This window comes from Monocercomonoides exilis, assembly GCF_001643675.1.
Source record: "Monocercomonoides exilis strain PA203 chromosome Unknown scaffold9-1957334, whole genome shotgun sequence".
Classification (NCBI taxonomy): Eukaryota; Preaxostyla; order Oxymonadida; family Polymastigidae; genus Monocercomonoides; species Monocercomonoides exilis.
Genome location: NW_027150554.1, coordinates 1625001 through 1643416, shown reverse-complemented (window position 1 = coordinate 1643416; position 18416 = coordinate 1625001). Strand labels below are relative to the sequence as shown.

Below are 18416 nucleotides of genomic sequence, written 5' to 3'. Positions count from 1 at the left end.
AATCTTGAACATTCAGAAGATTCTGTTGAGTTGGTCATAATGAATTTTTCAAACTTGATTACATCTTCAAAACTTAATTCTGAGTTAAACAATAGAATAAGTTGATGAATCGAAATAATCCTTTAAATTGCATTTTGAACCAACAAACTTGATTTTGTGTTATTAAAAGATTGCCTTTTCCTTTGAGAAACATCGAAACTTAAATTCGAGGAGCTCTGTTTTGCATATTTATTATTGCCTATTGTGCAATTAAATCCATACTTCTCCAATTGATCGAAGCTATATTCATGGCAAACTGTTTTCAACAGTGCCACTTTTACATGCTTGTTGTCCTCCGAATTATATAGACTTGCTATTCTTAATAAAATACATTTCCATTTTTCTGAAGTTGCCATTTTGAACAATGGAAGTTATAACCTCAATAAATGAAAAAACCAATAACAAACCATCAAAAATTTTCTGAATCTTTGTGAAAAACTTTTTTCCTTTATTTGTGTGAAGGAACATGAACTTCAACATTTTCACAGCCTGATAAGTGGATTTTTCCTCAATAAAATTCCAGACATCTGCGCACTTTTCACTTTTACGAGATGCAGATAGATCCGAAAAAAGCATTTATTCAGTTATTTCTGAATAGAAATTCGATGCGAAACCAAACAAATTGACGAAGTAATAATGGTTTTTCCCATCTTTTATACAAAAAACTTAATTATCGAAACTTTGTCGAATATTTTTTAACTTTGTAAATGCGGAAATGGAAAATTCATTAATTTAAAGTGAACTTCTTGTGAAAACTGTTTGTTTTCATCTTTTCTGTTGTTCCTCTCTTCATATCAAACTTTTTTAACTTTTTGTTGTTTGCAGCTGATTCGAAAAGAGAAGATGTTTCAATTATGAAACACTGCAGAAGGAAATATTTGATCAATAAATAGAGCTTATTTTTATGTAATTGTTTTTCAAAAACAGAAGTTCAGCTAAATCGAAAATGTTGCATTGAAAATAACAAAGCAACGAATGAAAGGAACAAAGGAATGAAAATTATTAACCGCAAAATAAATTGAAAAAGATGAGCGAAATGAATAATAGGTTATATGAAATTGTTTTGATTATCCAACAAAATAAAATTCATTATCATTCTATTGACAAAAAAAGGAACACAAGACTTCTCTGAAAGACAGTAATTCTTCACAATGTGTCGGAACGTGAAGCGATATCAGTTTGTGAACTTTCCAGTTTCAATTATTTATTATTTTCAAAATAATTCTTCAACGTTATGTTTGATAGGAAAATTGTTCACAATTGACAATTTAAGTTTTTAATAATTTTGCAACTGAATTAAATTCTTCATCTTTTATTCTTCATTGAACTGACATTCGAATAACCCTTTACCAAAAAACCTCTTTTTCTCCTTGTTTCATTTTCCGCAACTTCTGGAAGATTATGACAAGTGAAATTTATCAAATTGCATCTTCATAATCTTCCAGAACCAAGCAAGAATTTATTCAATGTTATTTCTGTTTTCTGTAATTTTTTCAACCTTCAAATGAATAATCCAGATTATTTTTTTTGTTGCGCTCCTTCCGATCAACTTTTCTTTGTTAAATATATGTATTTTTCATAAACGTTATTCGCTTTTATCATTTTCGCCATGTTTCATTCAACAAGTTATCTTTTTTTTTAAATTCTTCTTAACCTTCCTTATTTTCCTATCCGTTTTTGCCTTCATCTACATCAGCATCATCAACGCCTTTTAACTTTCTTTGTTTGTTTTTAGGAGGCGAGCAATTGGAGTCATTTGAGTGAAAGAATAAAAAGAAGTAGGGATTTGACTATTTTTTTTAGGAATTAATAACGAAGCAAAGACGAGACTAACAGATTTCGTTCTCAGAAAAAAAGAAGAAAATTTGTGAAGAATAATCACAACAAAAGTTATTGGTTTACTAATTGTCTGAATTATTATTATTTCGTCAATTACACCAAAAATAATTCTAATTCGAAAAAAAATAATTCAATTTCGAAAAAAAATAATTCGATTTCGGAATTAATAATTCGAAATCGAAAAAAAATAATTCGATTTCGGAATTAATATTTCAATTTCGAAAAAAAATAATTCAAATTCGGAATTAATAATTCAAAATCGAAAAAGAATAATTCAAAATCGGAATTAATATTTCAATTTCGAAAAAAAATAATTCGATTTCGGAATTAATAATTCAAAATCGAAAATTAATAATTCGAATTCGGAAATTATTAATTCAATTTCGAAAAAGAATATTTCAAATTCGAAAATTAATATTTCAAATTCGAAAATTATTAATTCGATTTCGAAGGTACCTAAATTTTTTCAAATTAATTCTATGTTCATAATATTGCGATTGAAATAGTTATATAATGTTGTTTTTAGAGGTTCTTTTCAAAAAAAAACACTAATTTATTTTTAAGTTTGTTTTTGATTATTCATTGACAGATTGGTTGAAATGAATGTTAATATTGTTTTCAAAAAAAAATTTAAGTGAAGAAAAGAAAACAATAAAAAGAAAAACTTCACTCATTCATTAAAAAATACAAAAAATAAAAATTAAAAAAAAGCAATTTTTAGTCAACATCCATATCGTTATTTTTTTCATTTTCATGAATTGTTTCCTGCGACGAATTCGAATCAGGAACCTCGATCACAGACGAAGGAAGTTCAGGGTCTTTTTGAGAAGAGAAATGTGCATTAACTTGTTCAAAGCTGTGATGAACGTAACAAGGAGATACAGCAGAAGAAGCAGAAGCAGATGCCGATGAACAAGGAACAATTTGGTTATCTTCTAGTTCGTCAGTTATATCTTCAATTCGTATCTCTCCATCATCCAGTCGTTGAAAGTTAAACACTTCACTCAAATCCTTTCCTTGTTGTGCCAAAGGAAGATAGTGGCATTTAACCATGTTTATGCAACTTGCAACTTCCGTTCTTGTGATATTAGCCAGTGATTTGTTTAAATGAGTAATCAGTTGTTCACTGGTACGAACTGTCTTTGGAATAGATAATCGAGATTTCCAAATACCAAATACGTATTCAATGGGATTCAACTCACAGCTATTAGGGGCAGTGTAAAGAACTTCGTAATTCTTTGATGATATTAAATCTGTAACTTCTTTTGTTTTGTGCAATCCCACATTATCCATCACGAAAACGCAAGAATTTTTTTCGAATATTTGTAACTTTTCCATTAGTGATAGCAAGAACACTCGAAAGCTTTGATCGTTAACAGTTCCATCGACAAATGTCACATGTGTTATCTCGAAGAATTCACAAATCGCTGTAATTGCAGTTACCGTTTCCACTTTTGTTTTATCTCTGTACTGAATGCATCTCTGACCCACTGGAGAGCGTCCTTCTGTTTGTAGTTCAAGCGATTTAAATCCAGTCTCATCGATGTAAATTATCATTTTCCCACCAACTTGCTTTTGAAGAAATCTTTGCACGTATTCTTTCCTGAGTTGCATTGTCTTTTCGTCTGCTCTCGCTTTTTCATATTTTCTTAATCTTTTCACAGAGAACACCTGACATTCATGTTCTTCCATTTTTTTTGATTTCAAGTGCTTTGCAATCGCTGAAGCTGATGGCTGTGATGTGCAAACATCTGCAACTGAACTTGCCAATTCTTTTGCTGTAACCGTTGGTTTTCGTAATATTATTTCTGCCATTTTTTTAGATGCCTCTTTTGTAATTTTTTCGTAGACCTTTCCTCCTCGCTGTTTCGGAGGCTCTTCTTCGTGCACAATTTTTGAAACTGTTGATATACTCACGTTGTATTTTTCCGATAATTCTGCTAGAGTTTTCCCTTCCTGCTTGTCGGCTTTCAGCAAGTTCCTCATGTTGTTCGGAAGCATGTTGTACTTTTTTTTCTCTTTTGCATTGATCTTTGGCACCACAGCTTTTTTCGGGAGTCCTCGCTTCCTTTTTGTTTTTGTAACTTCACATTCAACTAATTGGAGGCAATCATCAGGAATGTTTATAGGTTCAGGTTCAATTGCAGGTGGAATTTGACGGGTTTTTTCTTCTATGACTTCTTCTAATTCTTGCGAAGATCTTTTAAGTTTTGAGTTGATTTTATCAGTTGTGTAATGCAAGGCTGATTCCTGTAATCTTTGATCCAACTCTTCAATAGTGTGCTTTTCCTTTTCGTAAATTTGGCTCATATGTAATTTTTCTTCATTCCCATTATTTAGAAATTCAAATATAGTAATTAATTTTCCATATTGATATTAAACTGTAAATTGCTCAGTAGTTGTAATTCTTCACTGAAAATTTTTTGACATGAATTTGTGGGATTTACTCACCATGTAACCCACCAGTTTCTTATGAAAGTTAAATGGAGGAGAAACCCCCCCATTTCCCCCCCATAAGAAACAGGTTTCATGTCAAAATACATTTATTTGTGTATATGGAGAAATGATATATACAAAAAATGAAGTGAAAAATATAAATAGCGGGATGAAAAGAAATTATGAACTAATATGAAAAATACAAAATGAAACAAAAAATATTTTTAAATTGAGTTTATAACAGTCCAAATTTTTGTTAAAAAACATTAATTCAACTTGAAGTTATGAAAAAAAGATGAAAATTATTTCTGATATCAAATAACAAAGATTGAGAACGACCAATTTCTTTTTATTATATGCAAACTTGAATAATAATTAAAAAGTGATTCAAATAAGATAAAAACAAAAAATTGACTTAATTTATTGTTTGAAAAAAATAATCAATAAATTTCCTAATAAAATAATGTATTCATAACTTTTTCTTCTTCTTCTTCTTCTCTCAATCCCTTCGTCGAGCTCTTTCACATCCAGTCACATCATATCCAATCAGCAACAATCTAAAAATATATTCTTATCTCTCCATTTCTTTGTTTTCTATCCTTTATCTCATTAAATATCAATCCCTTCCTTTTCTTCATCTTTCCCATTCTCTTCCATAAAATCTTTTCTTCTCATGAAAAAATATCCCTCCTTCCATTTGAACACTTCAGAAAATTCTTCTTCTTGTCCAATTTTACCCTCTTTTCCTTTTAATCAAAATCCGTTCTCACATCAACAATAAACGCTTCTTAACAATTTCCAGCCACTTCACTATGTATTTGCAACATATTTTTCTCCAAATTTGCACATGCTTTTCCCCCAACCCTTTGTTTCAGAGTTTCTTGAATTCAAAAAACCCTCTCGAAATAATAACATTCAAATAAACACTCAACTCCCACCCCCTACCACAAATAATCCTCTTCCATCTCTTCTCTGCCCTATATCCCTCCTGTAATGTGTGCTGATGAGATAAACATCAAATACTGTTTTGGATGGTTGAGAATATTATTAAAGGAGAAGATCATACCAAAAACAGAAAAAACACCTCTGGGCATCCATAACAATGTGTACGGGCTGAGAAGACCCTCCAGTGAGATGTACAATGTATTTTGAGGAGAAGGATGCAATGCTGTTTTCAACCATTCTGATGCTGAAATGAAGAGATTGATTTTGTGAATGAAGATGGCTGTGAAGATGAGTGTGTTTGGAAAAAAATATTTGAAGGTCCGTTTGGTATTATTTTATTTTTTATATATGAACATTTATCTGTTGAATGTTTTTGTGTTTCTTTCAGGTCAGCAGGTGGAAATATCTGAAAATGAATGAAAGCGGGATATCTCGTTGTGCAGGGTGACTATCTAGTTGGGAGAGCAGAGTCATATGAAAAGTTTGCAGGGTGAAGAGATTGAGAGGAAATTGGCTGCTAATTTTTGTTGAATCTGATTGGATTTGAATTGAGAAAGAAAGAATTTGAGCTGAATGCATAAATTTCACATTTTTCAGATGAGCAAGAAATCGCTGCATTTGATGGAGAAACAACTGATGGAAAGGATGATTTGCGAATCAGATGATGAAACACTTGAAAAAGGAAGGAATAATGAAATTGAATTGAAAAAACAGATGCCAATAGGATTAAATATAGACATTGGCTAAAAAATACGTTTTGAAGGTTTGTTGTTGTTATTTTTTTGAAGTGATTATGATTTTTTTTTCGTTCAGGCTGTTGAAAGAATTCGAAATTAGGCGGTTTTGAAGAACAAAGAGAAGGAAAAAAATTTCACTACAGCAGCAAAGATGCACAAATTCTAAGAACTTCAATTTATATGGAGAATGACAACTTTTTTGAGAGGGCCTTTCATTTTTTTGTTTGTGAACCCAGATCAAACCGACTGAGAAATCAAAGGGATGAAAAAAGCGAATAAAAATTACATGTTCAGTGGATCGACAGGAAAACGTTGTGGAAATTCTTCAGCCAAAGATTATTCTGCATCGACATCATTTCATCTGATAGTGTGCCAGTTGCAGCAGAAATGCTTCAATAGAAAAAGACTGTTTCATTCAACACATAAAATGTTTTTACTGATTGCACAATAAAATATTAGTGATTCATCTTTGTAGAATTATCAGCCAGAGGTGCAACAGATCTCTTCTCGTTTGACTCAAAATAAGCAGAGAAAAGCCCCGGTAGAGAGAGGTGATTCATTCCAGATGTCTTTTCATTATCTTCTTCATATTTTGTTTCAAATAACAGTTTTTAACCATCTTCTTCAGCTTCATCTTCTTCCTTCTTTTGGATACGTAATAAGCGAAAATGGAATGAATCTGATCAAAAAAAAAAAAAAAAAAAAAAAAAAATATTTTGTGCGTTGATCGATAATCCATCGTTTTTGGAGATTCTTTTTTGGAAATCGTTTATGACATTTACATTGACTCAGATGAACGAAACAAGGTGAAGATGGCAAAAAATTGAAAAAGTTTCACAGAGAAGACTAGGAAATCAGCCCAACCGAAAAGAGAGACAAGTCACTTTCACAGAAACGCATCTGAATCTTCTTCTTCCACTTCTTCTATTTCTTCCTCCTCCACATCATCATCATTATCTTCTTCCTCTTCCTCTTCCTCTTCCTCTTCTTCTCTTTATTCTTCCCTTCACATCATGTTTATTTCAATCCTCAATCATCATCATCATCATCATCATCATCATCTTCTTCTTCTTCTTCTTCTTCTTCTTCTTCTTCTTCTTCTTCTTCTTCTTCTTCTTCTTCTTCTTCTTCTTCTTCTTCATTTTCTTCATTTTCGTATTCTTATTCGTATTCGTCTTATATTTCTGCAACATCCCAATCCATTTCATCATTTTCTCCTATGCATTCTTCGTTAAAAATAATAAATACAGAACGAATCGGAAGCGATGTTCTTCTTTCGTCTTCTTCTTCTGATGCTTTGCTGTCTTCGCTTTCGCGCATAATTCTATTTCATCAAGAACAGATGAATCTTCAGATAAAGATGAATGTTAATGAACTGACATTGAATGAATGGAGAGAAATAGAAAGAATAGGAGAAATGAAAAAAGAAGATGAAAAAATGAAACAAAATTAAATGGAAGAAGAAAGAAATGCAAAGAAGATGATTCTGGTTGTTGAGGGAGAACAGATAGAATGGAAAAACTGGAACAATCACTCTCAATGCATTCAAATCATCAAAAGCAGCAGCAACAACATCAACATCCTCTTTTGAACATCACTCCATTTTTTTGCAAGAATTCCAAAAGTTCCCATAAACCAAGTATTCTATTGACATCTGCTGGTGATGTTAGTTATTCGTTCGCTCCTCTACATGCACCGTTATTGCAAGTTGAAAATGGATATCTCTGCAGAAAATATGAAAGAAAAAATATTCTTTCTTTCAGAGAACAGAAAGAAAAACGTCTTGAAAGAAGATTAAGCTGAGGCGAATGAAGAGATGGAAACAACTTCACAACAGCGGAGACGTTTTCTTTTGTTTGATATGATAAGCGGTAGGAAAGGCGACTTAACGCCGATTTCCAACTTCGATTTTGTTCAGCTTCTTGTAACTCATTCGTCATCTTCTGCTGCCGAGCTGCCGTTTCAGATGCATTTGCAGGTGCAGAATAGTCTTCGGTTTGATTTTTCTTCTTCTCCTCCTTATTCTTCGTCTTTTCACGGTTGTTTTCTATCTTTTCTGGTAACATCTCTTCAACCACACGGAAGTTCAGGCTATTAGATGAAAAATTCTGTTGTGACAGAGATGAAAGGGAAAGATGAGGCTTTGCTGCGACAATACACAGAGATGCAGGCGCATTCGGCTGGGTGCTCATATCGAAAGGTGAGAAATGAGGAGAAGAGAATAAGGGGAAAGGAGGATGTATAAGATAAGGGAGAACGAAAAGGGAGGAAAAATGAAGAAGATTCTGAGAAGGATGCTGCGAGTTCACAAACACCAGAATCTTTTGAAGAAGCATTGAATGAACAATCTAATTCACTAAATTTGAACAATTCGATAGAGCAGCCACCAAAACAACTTAGCAGCCAGAATTTATATCTTCTATTGTTTCATCCTCTATCCAATCGTCATAACAGACAGTTGAATGCGAGGCAGCTGAACTTTGCTGGTCGAAATGCCCTGCTCTTTTGTGGCTTCTTCTTCTTTTAAATCAGATAAAGAAGCAGAAGAAATACAAATGAAGATAAAGAGAAATCAGTTCCTGGTTTTATTGAATATGATGCACGTAAATAAGATAGAAATGATTTAAGAGATTTGAGTTGGAAGTTGAATCTGAGAAGAGAAGAATGGTTGAACAGCGCAAAAGAGATTATTTGGATAAGAAAAGGAAGATGCTTGAGAAGAGAAAAAAAAATTGAAAAGTGAAACAACAAAGAAGACAAATTGATGAATTACAAGAGAAATCAAAAGTTATGAAAAAAGAAAGAGAATAAGGAAAGAGATGAGAGGCGATGATAAAGAAAGAAAAAACGAGAGATGGAAGCAGGAAAAGCATTTCATTGGAGAATTTTGAAGGAAAAGCCAAAACCTGCCAACATACTCGGAGTTTTCAGCGGTTCCTGCGTTCCAGACTCTTTTCGTTGGAGTTGTTGAGCCACATTGCTGGAAAGGAGATTGGGTTATGCTATTACCGCTGAAGAACACATCGTTTCCTCTGCCATTAGTTGCGTGTTGCCATCGAAGAAACAGAATATGATGATATTTGTTCCATTTATCCACTCATTTAACAAATGGAAATACATACCAGCTCCACCATAAATAGATGATGCAGTCAATGTATTGCCAATAAACTGGCACTCTTTAATTGAAAACTGACTTGGTTTTTCTTTCGGAGGCCAATGAAATGTTAAAGAACCAGCAGAATTACCACCAGAATTTGAAATGCACTTGCATTTGGTGAACATGAAATTTCCGTTTGAAGAAAACTCGCCAATATAAAAATACCAACCAGTTCCGCACCAACTTGTTATTGAACAACTTTCCACTCTGTTTTCTGAGAATGTCCAAACAGAATTTGATCGTGGACTTGTAGCATGGACTGCGCCTCCATGCAATGCCGAACAGTTTGAAAAATTGGATTTAGCGATGTTCACATTCTGTAAACTGTAACTGGATAACGCTCCACCGTGATTTGTATTAGAACAATTATTGAATGAACAAGAAGTGATTGTGAGATTTGCATTTGTGCAGTTGACTTTTAGAGCACCTCCATAATCATTTTGTCCATTTGAATCATTCCATTCACACCACTCAAAACGATGACTGTTCTAATCGAATGAAGTCAATCTTCCAGGTTTCGCTCTTTGAGATTCAGTTCCAATGTGTTCAACAGCAGCATTTGGTGAAGAGCGTGTTTGGTGAAGGAAAGAGGTGTTGAATGTTGAGAGGGAAGTGGAGGGGCTGTTGAGGTTGGGGAGGATGGCTCCATCGATGGGGTTGTGGGTGTGTTTGAAGATGGTTGAGTGCATGGAGAGAGAGGAATGAAGGGAGAAGGAAGGGATGGAATGGTTGGATTAGTTTTGGGAGAAGAAAAGAAAAAAAGAAGAAATAAATGAGAAGAAGAGTTGTATTGAAAAAGCCAAAAGGAAAGGAAAATTTAGAAACAGCGAAATTGTTCAAAGTTATTTAGTTTTTTTTTTTTTTTTTTTTTTTTTTTTAAATTATAGTTTGAAAAATATATTATCATATGTGCTTTTATCAAGGAAATTACAAAAAGATTAGCGAACAATAATTGCATCAAACAAAGTCTATTTTATTTTTGTTTTATAAACTTTTATTTTAATGTTATTTCGAATTTTAAGGAAAAATATATATAAGTTGAAGTAAATTCATTTGAAATTATTCATCAATAAACTTTCAATGTTGAATTCTAACATTATTCAACATGGATATGTTCATTTGAAAAATTCCGAATTTGAATTATTAATTTTCGAAATCGAATTAATAATTTTCGAATTTGAAATATTAATTTTCGAATTTGAAATATTCTTTTTCGAAATTGAATTAATAATTTCCGAATTCGAATTATTTTTTTTCGATTTCGAATTATTAATTCCGAAATCGAATTATTTTTTTTCGAAATTGAATTATTTTTGGTGTATTGTTTAAAATTAAAATTAGGTTATTTTTTTCAAGTATGTTCGATACCAACGAAAGCTAATGGAATGTGGAAAGAGAGAGAGAGCTGAGTGCGTTTATGAAATCGGAAGATAATAAATGAAGAGGCGCATTGAAGAATGAGCAGCCGAAAAAATAAAAATCATTGGAAAAGAAAAAAAACTTTTTTTGAATATTTTGAAAGGCATTTATGAAGAATCTTGTAAAGCAAAAAGCGAGAGTTAGGAATTGATGAAATGATGAAAAAAGATGTCTAACAAATAATTGAGTGAAAGAAAACAAATTCTGTTTGATTATGAAGAAAAAGAAAATTATTAAAAAACATGGATTGAAAGAGAAAAGTGGATGAAAAAGAATGAAAAAAAAATTTGAAGATGAACAAAGAGAAAGGGGGAAAAAGAGGGAAAAATTAAGAAAAAAAAGAAGAATATGGAAATAAAGACGATTTCGTTGAGATTGAAGTTGTTGATGAAAATGTGATCGGGTAAACTGATGGATCGATCGAACATAATGTTGACTCAAAAGAAAGGAACATATTGTTTATGGATATCTCTTTCGAACTCAGAACTTATTAGTATGGAGCTGAAGAAGCAGACAATTGTGAAACATTGAAAAATATGGCTCCTCTTCCCTCCTGCCTGCATGCCATTGGCTATTGAAACAGCTTCAAACACTTCCCGTTTCTCTGCAGAAGCCAAATTCATATCACTCCTTCTGCCTCGTTCCTCCCCAGCTGCAGCTCCACCAGCTCCACCAGCAGCTGCATCATCCGGAACGTCTCTCGCCTCACTTCTTTCTTCGTCACCGCCTTCGGAACAACCACCTCTCGCTGTTTCAGCCCTACCCCCTGCTGACACCCCTGCCAACACACCTGCCAACACCCCCGAAAGCACCCACACTAGGTTGTCCAGCCGCAATAAACCGTCTTCACAGCTGCATTTTTCTCAGACGCTTTCAGAGGAGCCCACCGGTCTGTTGTGTCGCACACATCCGGCAGCTTCAAGTAGCGCATCATGAAGTCATTTTGCAGACACACTTCCAGCACAGACGTAAACGATGGCAGACAGCAGCCCGACAGCCGGTACGCATCCCGGAAGATCCGCAGCGACAGCGCCTGCGGCGTCTGCGGATAGCACACACACAGAAGAGACTCCAGCTCCGAGTACGTGATCCCTCTGCGCACTGCCCCTGGCGATGACAATGACGATGATGTTGTTGATGAAGCCGATGATGATGTTGATGAATCGCCACTGCATATCGCATCATACAGCGCATTCATCGACTCCTTCCGCTTCGTTGCCTCTGCCCGGAAGTAGTTCTGCAGAAACCCCAGAAACACAGATTTATCCGCCTCCCACTTCTTCGACTGCATTCCTTCGAACTCCCCAAATAACATTTTGAACTTCTTCTTCGACGCTCCTTCAAGCACCGTTTAGAAGAATTGGAAAAACAATAGCTCGTCAATCATAAACTCCTCCGGCACAAGCTTCACCAAAAACCTAACATCCACAAATTTCATCCAAAAAAACTCCACTTCGTGGATTATCCCCTGCGGCACCCGCTCACTTTTCTTCTGCTCTGTGTGTTTCTCCAACATTCACATGAACACAAAGTCCCCAAACCCCTGCCCCTGCCCCTGCCCCTCTCCACCCGGCACCACCCCCGCCCACGTCTGCCTCAACCTTGTCTCCGAATATCACCCTGAACGTAGACAGCTTACGCACCAGCTACGGCAGCAGCCGCTCCATCGACACAGACGACCTCCACGTGGGCCACATCCGAAGCACATGCACCGTTTCTGACGCCACCTGCCCCTACGATCATGATTCTTTTCTCATCAGCCGCTCCGTCGCCATTGGAACTTCCAGCAATAACAGCGCAGTTACCCCTTTCTCATCAACCTCACCTTCCATGCTCACGTAAAAGTTTCACCGTACCACCTGTTTCTTTAGCTCCTTCACCTGCAAAATCAGTCACTCCTAGGTCTCTTCATTAACTTCTTCATTTTCTTCTGCTCCTGCACTTTTGACAGCACCATCATCATTTTCGTTTCCTTTTCCACTTGTTTCTCTTCTGCCTCATGTTATATCTCCTCCTTCTCTACCACTGGAACACTTTCCCCAACAGCTGTTTGCTTTGCCCACAACACTCACCCCGCTCCCCACTTTCACAACAACCCCCTTACCTCTCGGGTCTGGCCCAACCATCACAGCGCTGCCATCCCCGATGCTAACTACAAACTTCTCCTGGAACTTTTCACACAGCCCCGACGGCAGGATCAACGACGCTGAAGACGGAACCACTCCACCTCCCGCAGACGACAACGAAAAAGGCGTAGCAAGCGGCACCCCTGCTCCTGCTCCTGCTCCCTTGCTGTCCTCACTCACCACCCCGCCCTGCTGCGTTCTCCGCTTCTTCTCCTTCTCAGTCCCCACATCAATAAACTCCGCCTTCTCCTTCATTTCCGCCAGCTGCTCCTGCAGCTCCTTCACCTCTGCATTGTACTTCTCGCTCAGCTCCAGGATCTTCCTCTCCCGCATCCGGATGATCTTGTCATTCTCCTGCAGCTGCTCCGCCAGCCCGCTCGTCCGCTTCGAGATCCGCTCGTCGTCCCGGATCTTCTGCAGCAGCATGTTGAACTCCGAGTACCGCTTCTCCATCTCCTGCTTCGCCTCCTCGTGCTGCTCCTTCAGCTCCCGGATTTGCTGCCCCAGCCCCTCCTTCACCCCCGCCAGCTCCGCTACCTGCGCCTCGCACTTCGCGCACGTCTCGCTCAGCATCTGAGCTGCATTCGCCTTCGTCCTCTCCAGGTCTTCCTCCTTGTTCTTCAGCTCTTCCTGCAGCCGCCCTTCCCGCGCTGCCCCCGCCTCTTGCTCCTTCCACAGCGCCCCATACACACGCTCATACTCCACTCGTATCTGGTGCAGCAGCTCTCCTTCCTCGCTGTGCAGCATTCCCCAGCATCTCTCCCACATCTGCAAGCGTCACATCAATGCACATCTGGTTGTGCATAATCTGCTCCCCTGCCCCCAGCCGCCTCACCCCTTCCCTCGTGTACGTCACCAGCGGCCCTCGCGACTCTCTACACATATTCCCCTCTATCGGCATAAAATAGCTCCTCAGTCGCTCCATCGCCCCAAACGTTATTTTCCTCGATGCCAGCAGCCTCGCCCGGCTCATGAAGTAGTCGCTGTCGTCAATCTGCGACGGCGGGTTCCTGAAAAAAATACACCAAACAGAATTCAATCACATTTTTTTCATCGTTCAAAGGAACTGCCACACAAATCGCCAGTCCTGTCTTCCTCCATCCCACGAGGCTCCTCAAAGGCCAGTCCCGCAACAGCTGGCGCATCACAAAAACCCCACACCCACAGAAGACAGCCAACTCGTCAAAAACAAAACAACAAATACCCAAAGCACACACTTGAGTCAATCGCATCCTCTCTCCGGATGGGGGTCAACGATCGATCCAGCAACTTCGTCTGCCCGCCTGCAGCCCCGGAAGCGCGCTTCGTTGCGCTCGAAGGCTGGAACGGCGTCGAGAGCAATTGCGTGCTTTCGCCCCCAAACGGCGACCCGGCGCGCTTTATCTGCGATGGCAGTGAAGTAGGTGTCAACTTCTTTCCGTAGTCCAGAGCACACAAAACACATAAAGCTCAAAAACAGAGCGAAAACAGCAAACAAGAAAGTGAACAAAAAAAAGTTGGAACACACAATCATTATTAATAATCTCCATAATAAACTAATGTTAATTTGTTTCATTTGCATTATGAGATTACATAGATAATGATTGTTATATCTCAAATAAAAGATATGTGAAACTCATTTTGTCAAAAAAGTTGCAAAAGAAAACTCAAGTTGAATGAATTGCAGTTTATAAACAGAAAAAAATACAAATAAACTTTAAAAATTGTACCAGTTTGATAACATATACGAAGAAAACTGTAATTTTAAATATGTCAAATGCTTATGTTTGAGATAAAAGAATGAATAAATCAAACAAGAAAAAATTACGGTTGATTGAAAACATTCGTTGATTTTTTGTGGAACAAATCAGGTGAAAAATTGTAATTTTTCAAATTTTTTCACCCAACTGGAATTATAGGCATGACATTCTTCGGTAATATGTTGCAGCATTGTCTCTTGAATGAATTCTGTCTTTCTTCTAAGTTGTATTTGTTTGTGAAAGGATTGAAGATATCAGGGAAGGAGGGAACTGCTACGGAATGAATAAAAAAATAAAAATCGGATTGATTCTATGAATGTGTATGAACAAGCTAATGAAAAAAAGATTCCTTAGGATGAACAAGCAAAATGGGACTTAATGCATCTTGATAAATCAACAGCAATTTCAATCAGATTCATGTTCAAATTGTTTTAATCATATTCACTCTTTAATCCTTTTCAATTCTTATGAATTGAAGGTTTCTTCTGTGCAACATTTGCATACCTGCCAAGTCAGGTTGGAGTTGCTGTATTCTTCCGATTGATTTGCTATGTTGAGTTTGCTGTCATCTCTCATGTTTCCCAACTTATTCATCCGGTTCGTTTCTTCTTCACATATTCATTCTGAAGCATTGTTTTCGGAAGAAACATATATTCCTTTTGCGGATAGCTTCCTATCTTCTTTCACATGCTCTTCTGCATTTTCCTCTGGTGAGAGAAACCTTTGAATCCATTGAACACAAAGCTCTATAATAACCTTTTCTTAAACGGAAATAAAGATATAATTGAAAAATCCTTTTTTCATTTTATCTCATCCATTTATCATTTCTTTATTTCGAAATAAATTTTCCTTTCATCAAAAATAAACAATTGCTATGTTCCATTTCAAGAAATCTTCGAAATAATCTGAATTTCATTGATCTTCTCTCTTTTCAATCATCTTTTCTCGAAAAATCTCCTTCGATTTTGCTCTCAAATAAAAAAAATCCATTGTTCTATCGAAAGTTTGAATTTTGAATTTCCAATTCAAGTTACAACAAAAAACAATAAAACATTTCCGAAAAACTGTCATATTGACTGTTTCAATAAATGAAAAAGATAAGAATAGAATCAAGGTGAATATATGTTTTTAATAAATCAACCAAGAATACATAAAATACCAGTTAAACAGTTTTAAAAGCTTCTTTTCATTGGTTAATATTTTCGAAATGCCCATGATCAAAGGAAACAATTTGATAAGCAAATCAAATCAAATAAACCTTGATTGAAAAGGAAAAAGAAACATTTTGTTTCAAGACCATGATTATATAAAAACACTTGAATATCAAAAAAATTAAAACTTTTTTCTTAACTTTATCATTGCATATTTATTCATCATTGAAGAAAATGAACAGATGCACTTTTGTTAAAATCTTCAAATTATCGAAAACGTCCTTCGTTTATCGTGTTCGTTTATTTTTTTGAAGATGTTTTCTGAAAGAACAATAACAAATTGTTTTTTATATGGAATTTGTTAATCAAATCATCGATCATGAAATTACTGAACTTCACAGGGATTGTTGATATTTTGTATTTGTTGATTAATAATTAATAATTTAAAAAGAAACCGGCATTTTTGGTTTATGTTTTATAAAAATTGAAATTCATTTCAAAAAAATTTTTTTTCTGGACGTTTAAACGTTGATAATAAATTTCTCATTTGTTATTAAATTTCAATTTCATTATATTGTTTGCGATTTCAAATGTGGTTTCAAAATCTGTTTGTTTATGTTGATTTTTGAAATCGAAAAAAAACATTGAAAATGGATGATCAAAAAAATTATGTTCCATATAATCAAAATTACCAACAAACTTCTTAAAGAAAATGATAAAAAGTCTTCTTTCACTTCTTCTTCTTCCTCTTCGTCTTCGTCTTCCTATTCTTCTTCTTCTTCTGTCTTCTTCTTCTTCTTCCTCTTCCAAATTTCTGGTTTTTTGATAAAAACAAACCTTCCTCCAATGCCTTCACTAAAAGAAAATGATGGAAAAGGGATAACAGAAAGGAAGGAAGAAGAAGAAGAAAAGAAGAAGAAGAAGAGAATGCAAAGCATGTTGCAGCTCCGGAGAATTTCCACAACGAACTTACTCGAATGTTTGAGAAGACATCCACAAAGGAGAAAGACAAGCGGAAGATGAATGAAAAGATTCCCAGAGAATGAGCTGACTGTGGAGGCGAAGCGGGAGATTTAGGAAAAATGGATGATGGCTTTCTTTCAAGCAGAAGAGAGAGAGACGAAGGAGGTGAAGGAATATAAAATGCTTTGATTTCTGGTGGATTGTTATCTTCATAGGACAGCACGAGCAGAATGGGACCAAGCTTGTTAGCGATGGAAGTTGTAAAAAAAAGCAGCAAATACAGATGAAACATATGGATCTTCCTCCTGGTCCAGTCACAAAACATATTTAGCTGAAGTTGGTTCAATTTTAGAGAACAAAAAATCCGAAATTGACAATATCTGCTAATTACAATTGCTGCTGAAGAAGAAGAAGAAAGAGAGGCAAAGGGTCGATAATCCGGGAAGAGAAGGAGAGGAAGGTGCGCTGACAGTGCTTGTGGCGCAAAGGAGGTTTGATGGGAGTGACGGAGCAGACGCAGAAATGGAGGAGATTAACGTCATCCAATACTCGCAACATGTACAGAATACTTTGTGTGCTTTTCGCGACAGCCTTCTGTGCGCTCCATCACCGAGGCCTTCGTCTGACCCTCAGTTCGCGATAGATTTATTTCGGAGAAAGCAGTAGAAGGAGTGGGCTCCTGAGATTCCTCAGGTTAACATCGAATGCTCACTGTTTGTTTCGTGTGTGGTGTAGGATGTGAAAATGAATCTGTTCTATGAACAGAATGAGAACTCGATTTGGAATGGCCGGTCGTCGGTAACGGATGAGAAATTTGAGGCGAATGACCCGCTCATCTTATTCACAGGCACCATTGCGAAGATCTCTTGAAAGTGCCGCTTTCTGCGCTGCATGGACAGGCACAATGGAAGAGAGTATGGAAGCTTCGTGTGGTTGGAATTTTGCGATAACACGGACTAGATAGAGAAGAATGTGGTGGAAGCAGCAGAGAAGAGAGGAAATGGAAGCTTCAGTGGAATCTACCAGTCTGAGTTGGATTTTTTGTTGTCTGATTCGAGCAGGGAAGAAACACAGGCGTAGAAGTTTATCATATAGCCAAAGAGGATTGCGAATGAAAAGAAGACACAGTTTATAACACATGAGAAGAAGTTTGGAGAAGAGGCGAAGTTTCACTCCCCAAGTGTTGAAATCTTTAGAAGACTGGCTAAAGAATACTTTTATCTTTGGTGAAACTTGGCTTATTACAAACAAAATTGACTAGATTTTTAAAGATGGGGTGTTTAAGGAAAGGGAAGAGAGTCAAAGGTGGAGGATATTCTGAGCTCGGCGAGAGAAAAAACAGAATTTCAAACGGATCAATGTTGGTGATGGAGAAGATTGGAATAAATGTTTGTGTTTATTTTCTTTTTATTTAACAAAGAAATATTATCAATATATAATAAATTGCTTATTTTTTTTTTATTTCATATTCTTTTAAAAATTTTGAACTATTTGCTTTTATTTTTCTCTTTTTCTTGTGAACAGACATTCTTGACAGGGATTTGTAAGTTGATCGCATTGGTCATTTTGTGAGTGTGTGCATTGACAACCAGCATCGAAATGCCTGTCTGAACTGCCTCTGCATAAAAATCATAGAGACGCCAAATCTTTCCACTCTGTTGTGACCTACACAAACAATCTCCATAAAACTCTGTGCGAGAAACAATGAAGGCACAATTCCTCATTTTATAAGGTTTTCTATATTATTCTATTATTTGTTATTTTTTGCTTTTATTCCATTTCTTGTTTGCAAATTAATTTTTTTCAATATTTTATTTCAATTAATTCAATCTAATAATATTCTTACATATGAATCATCCCTCATT

General features: G+C 36.1%; 3 protein-coding genes across 3 annotated transcripts; all 3 read right to left on the bottom strand.

The window, feature by feature from the left end:
* Positions 1-2595: 2595 nt before the first annotated feature.
* Positions 2596-4188, bottom strand: MONOS_15472 (putative DDE superfamily endonuclease; the record flags this gene model as incomplete). The annotated part of the gene is made up of 1 exon (XM_067868350.1): positions 2596-4188. One exon carries the CDS (start codon positions 4186-4188, stop codon positions 2596-2598), a length of 1593 nt encoding a protein of 530 aa, XP_067732646.1.
* A 7201-nt stretch (positions 4189-11389) lies between these two features.
* Positions 11390-11887, bottom strand: MONOS_15473 (uncharacterized protein; the record flags this gene model as incomplete). The annotated part of the gene is made up of 1 exon (XM_067868351.1): positions 11390-11887. One exon carries the CDS (start codon positions 11885-11887, stop codon positions 11390-11392), a length of 498 nt encoding a protein of 165 aa, XP_067732645.1.
* A 682-nt stretch (positions 11888-12569) lies between these two features.
* MONOS_15474 (uncharacterized protein) lies at positions 12570-14211 on the bottom strand (the record flags this gene model as incomplete). Its single annotated transcript, XM_067868352.1, has 5 exons — positions 12570-13466; positions 13534-13708; positions 13774-13834; positions 13916-14111; positions 14206-14211. The coding sequence occupies 5 exons, from the start codon at positions 14209-14211 to the stop codon at positions 12570-12572; spliced, it is 1335 nt and encodes a 444-aa protein (XP_067732644.1).
* Between the last annotated feature and the right edge of the window lie 4205 nt (positions 14212-18416).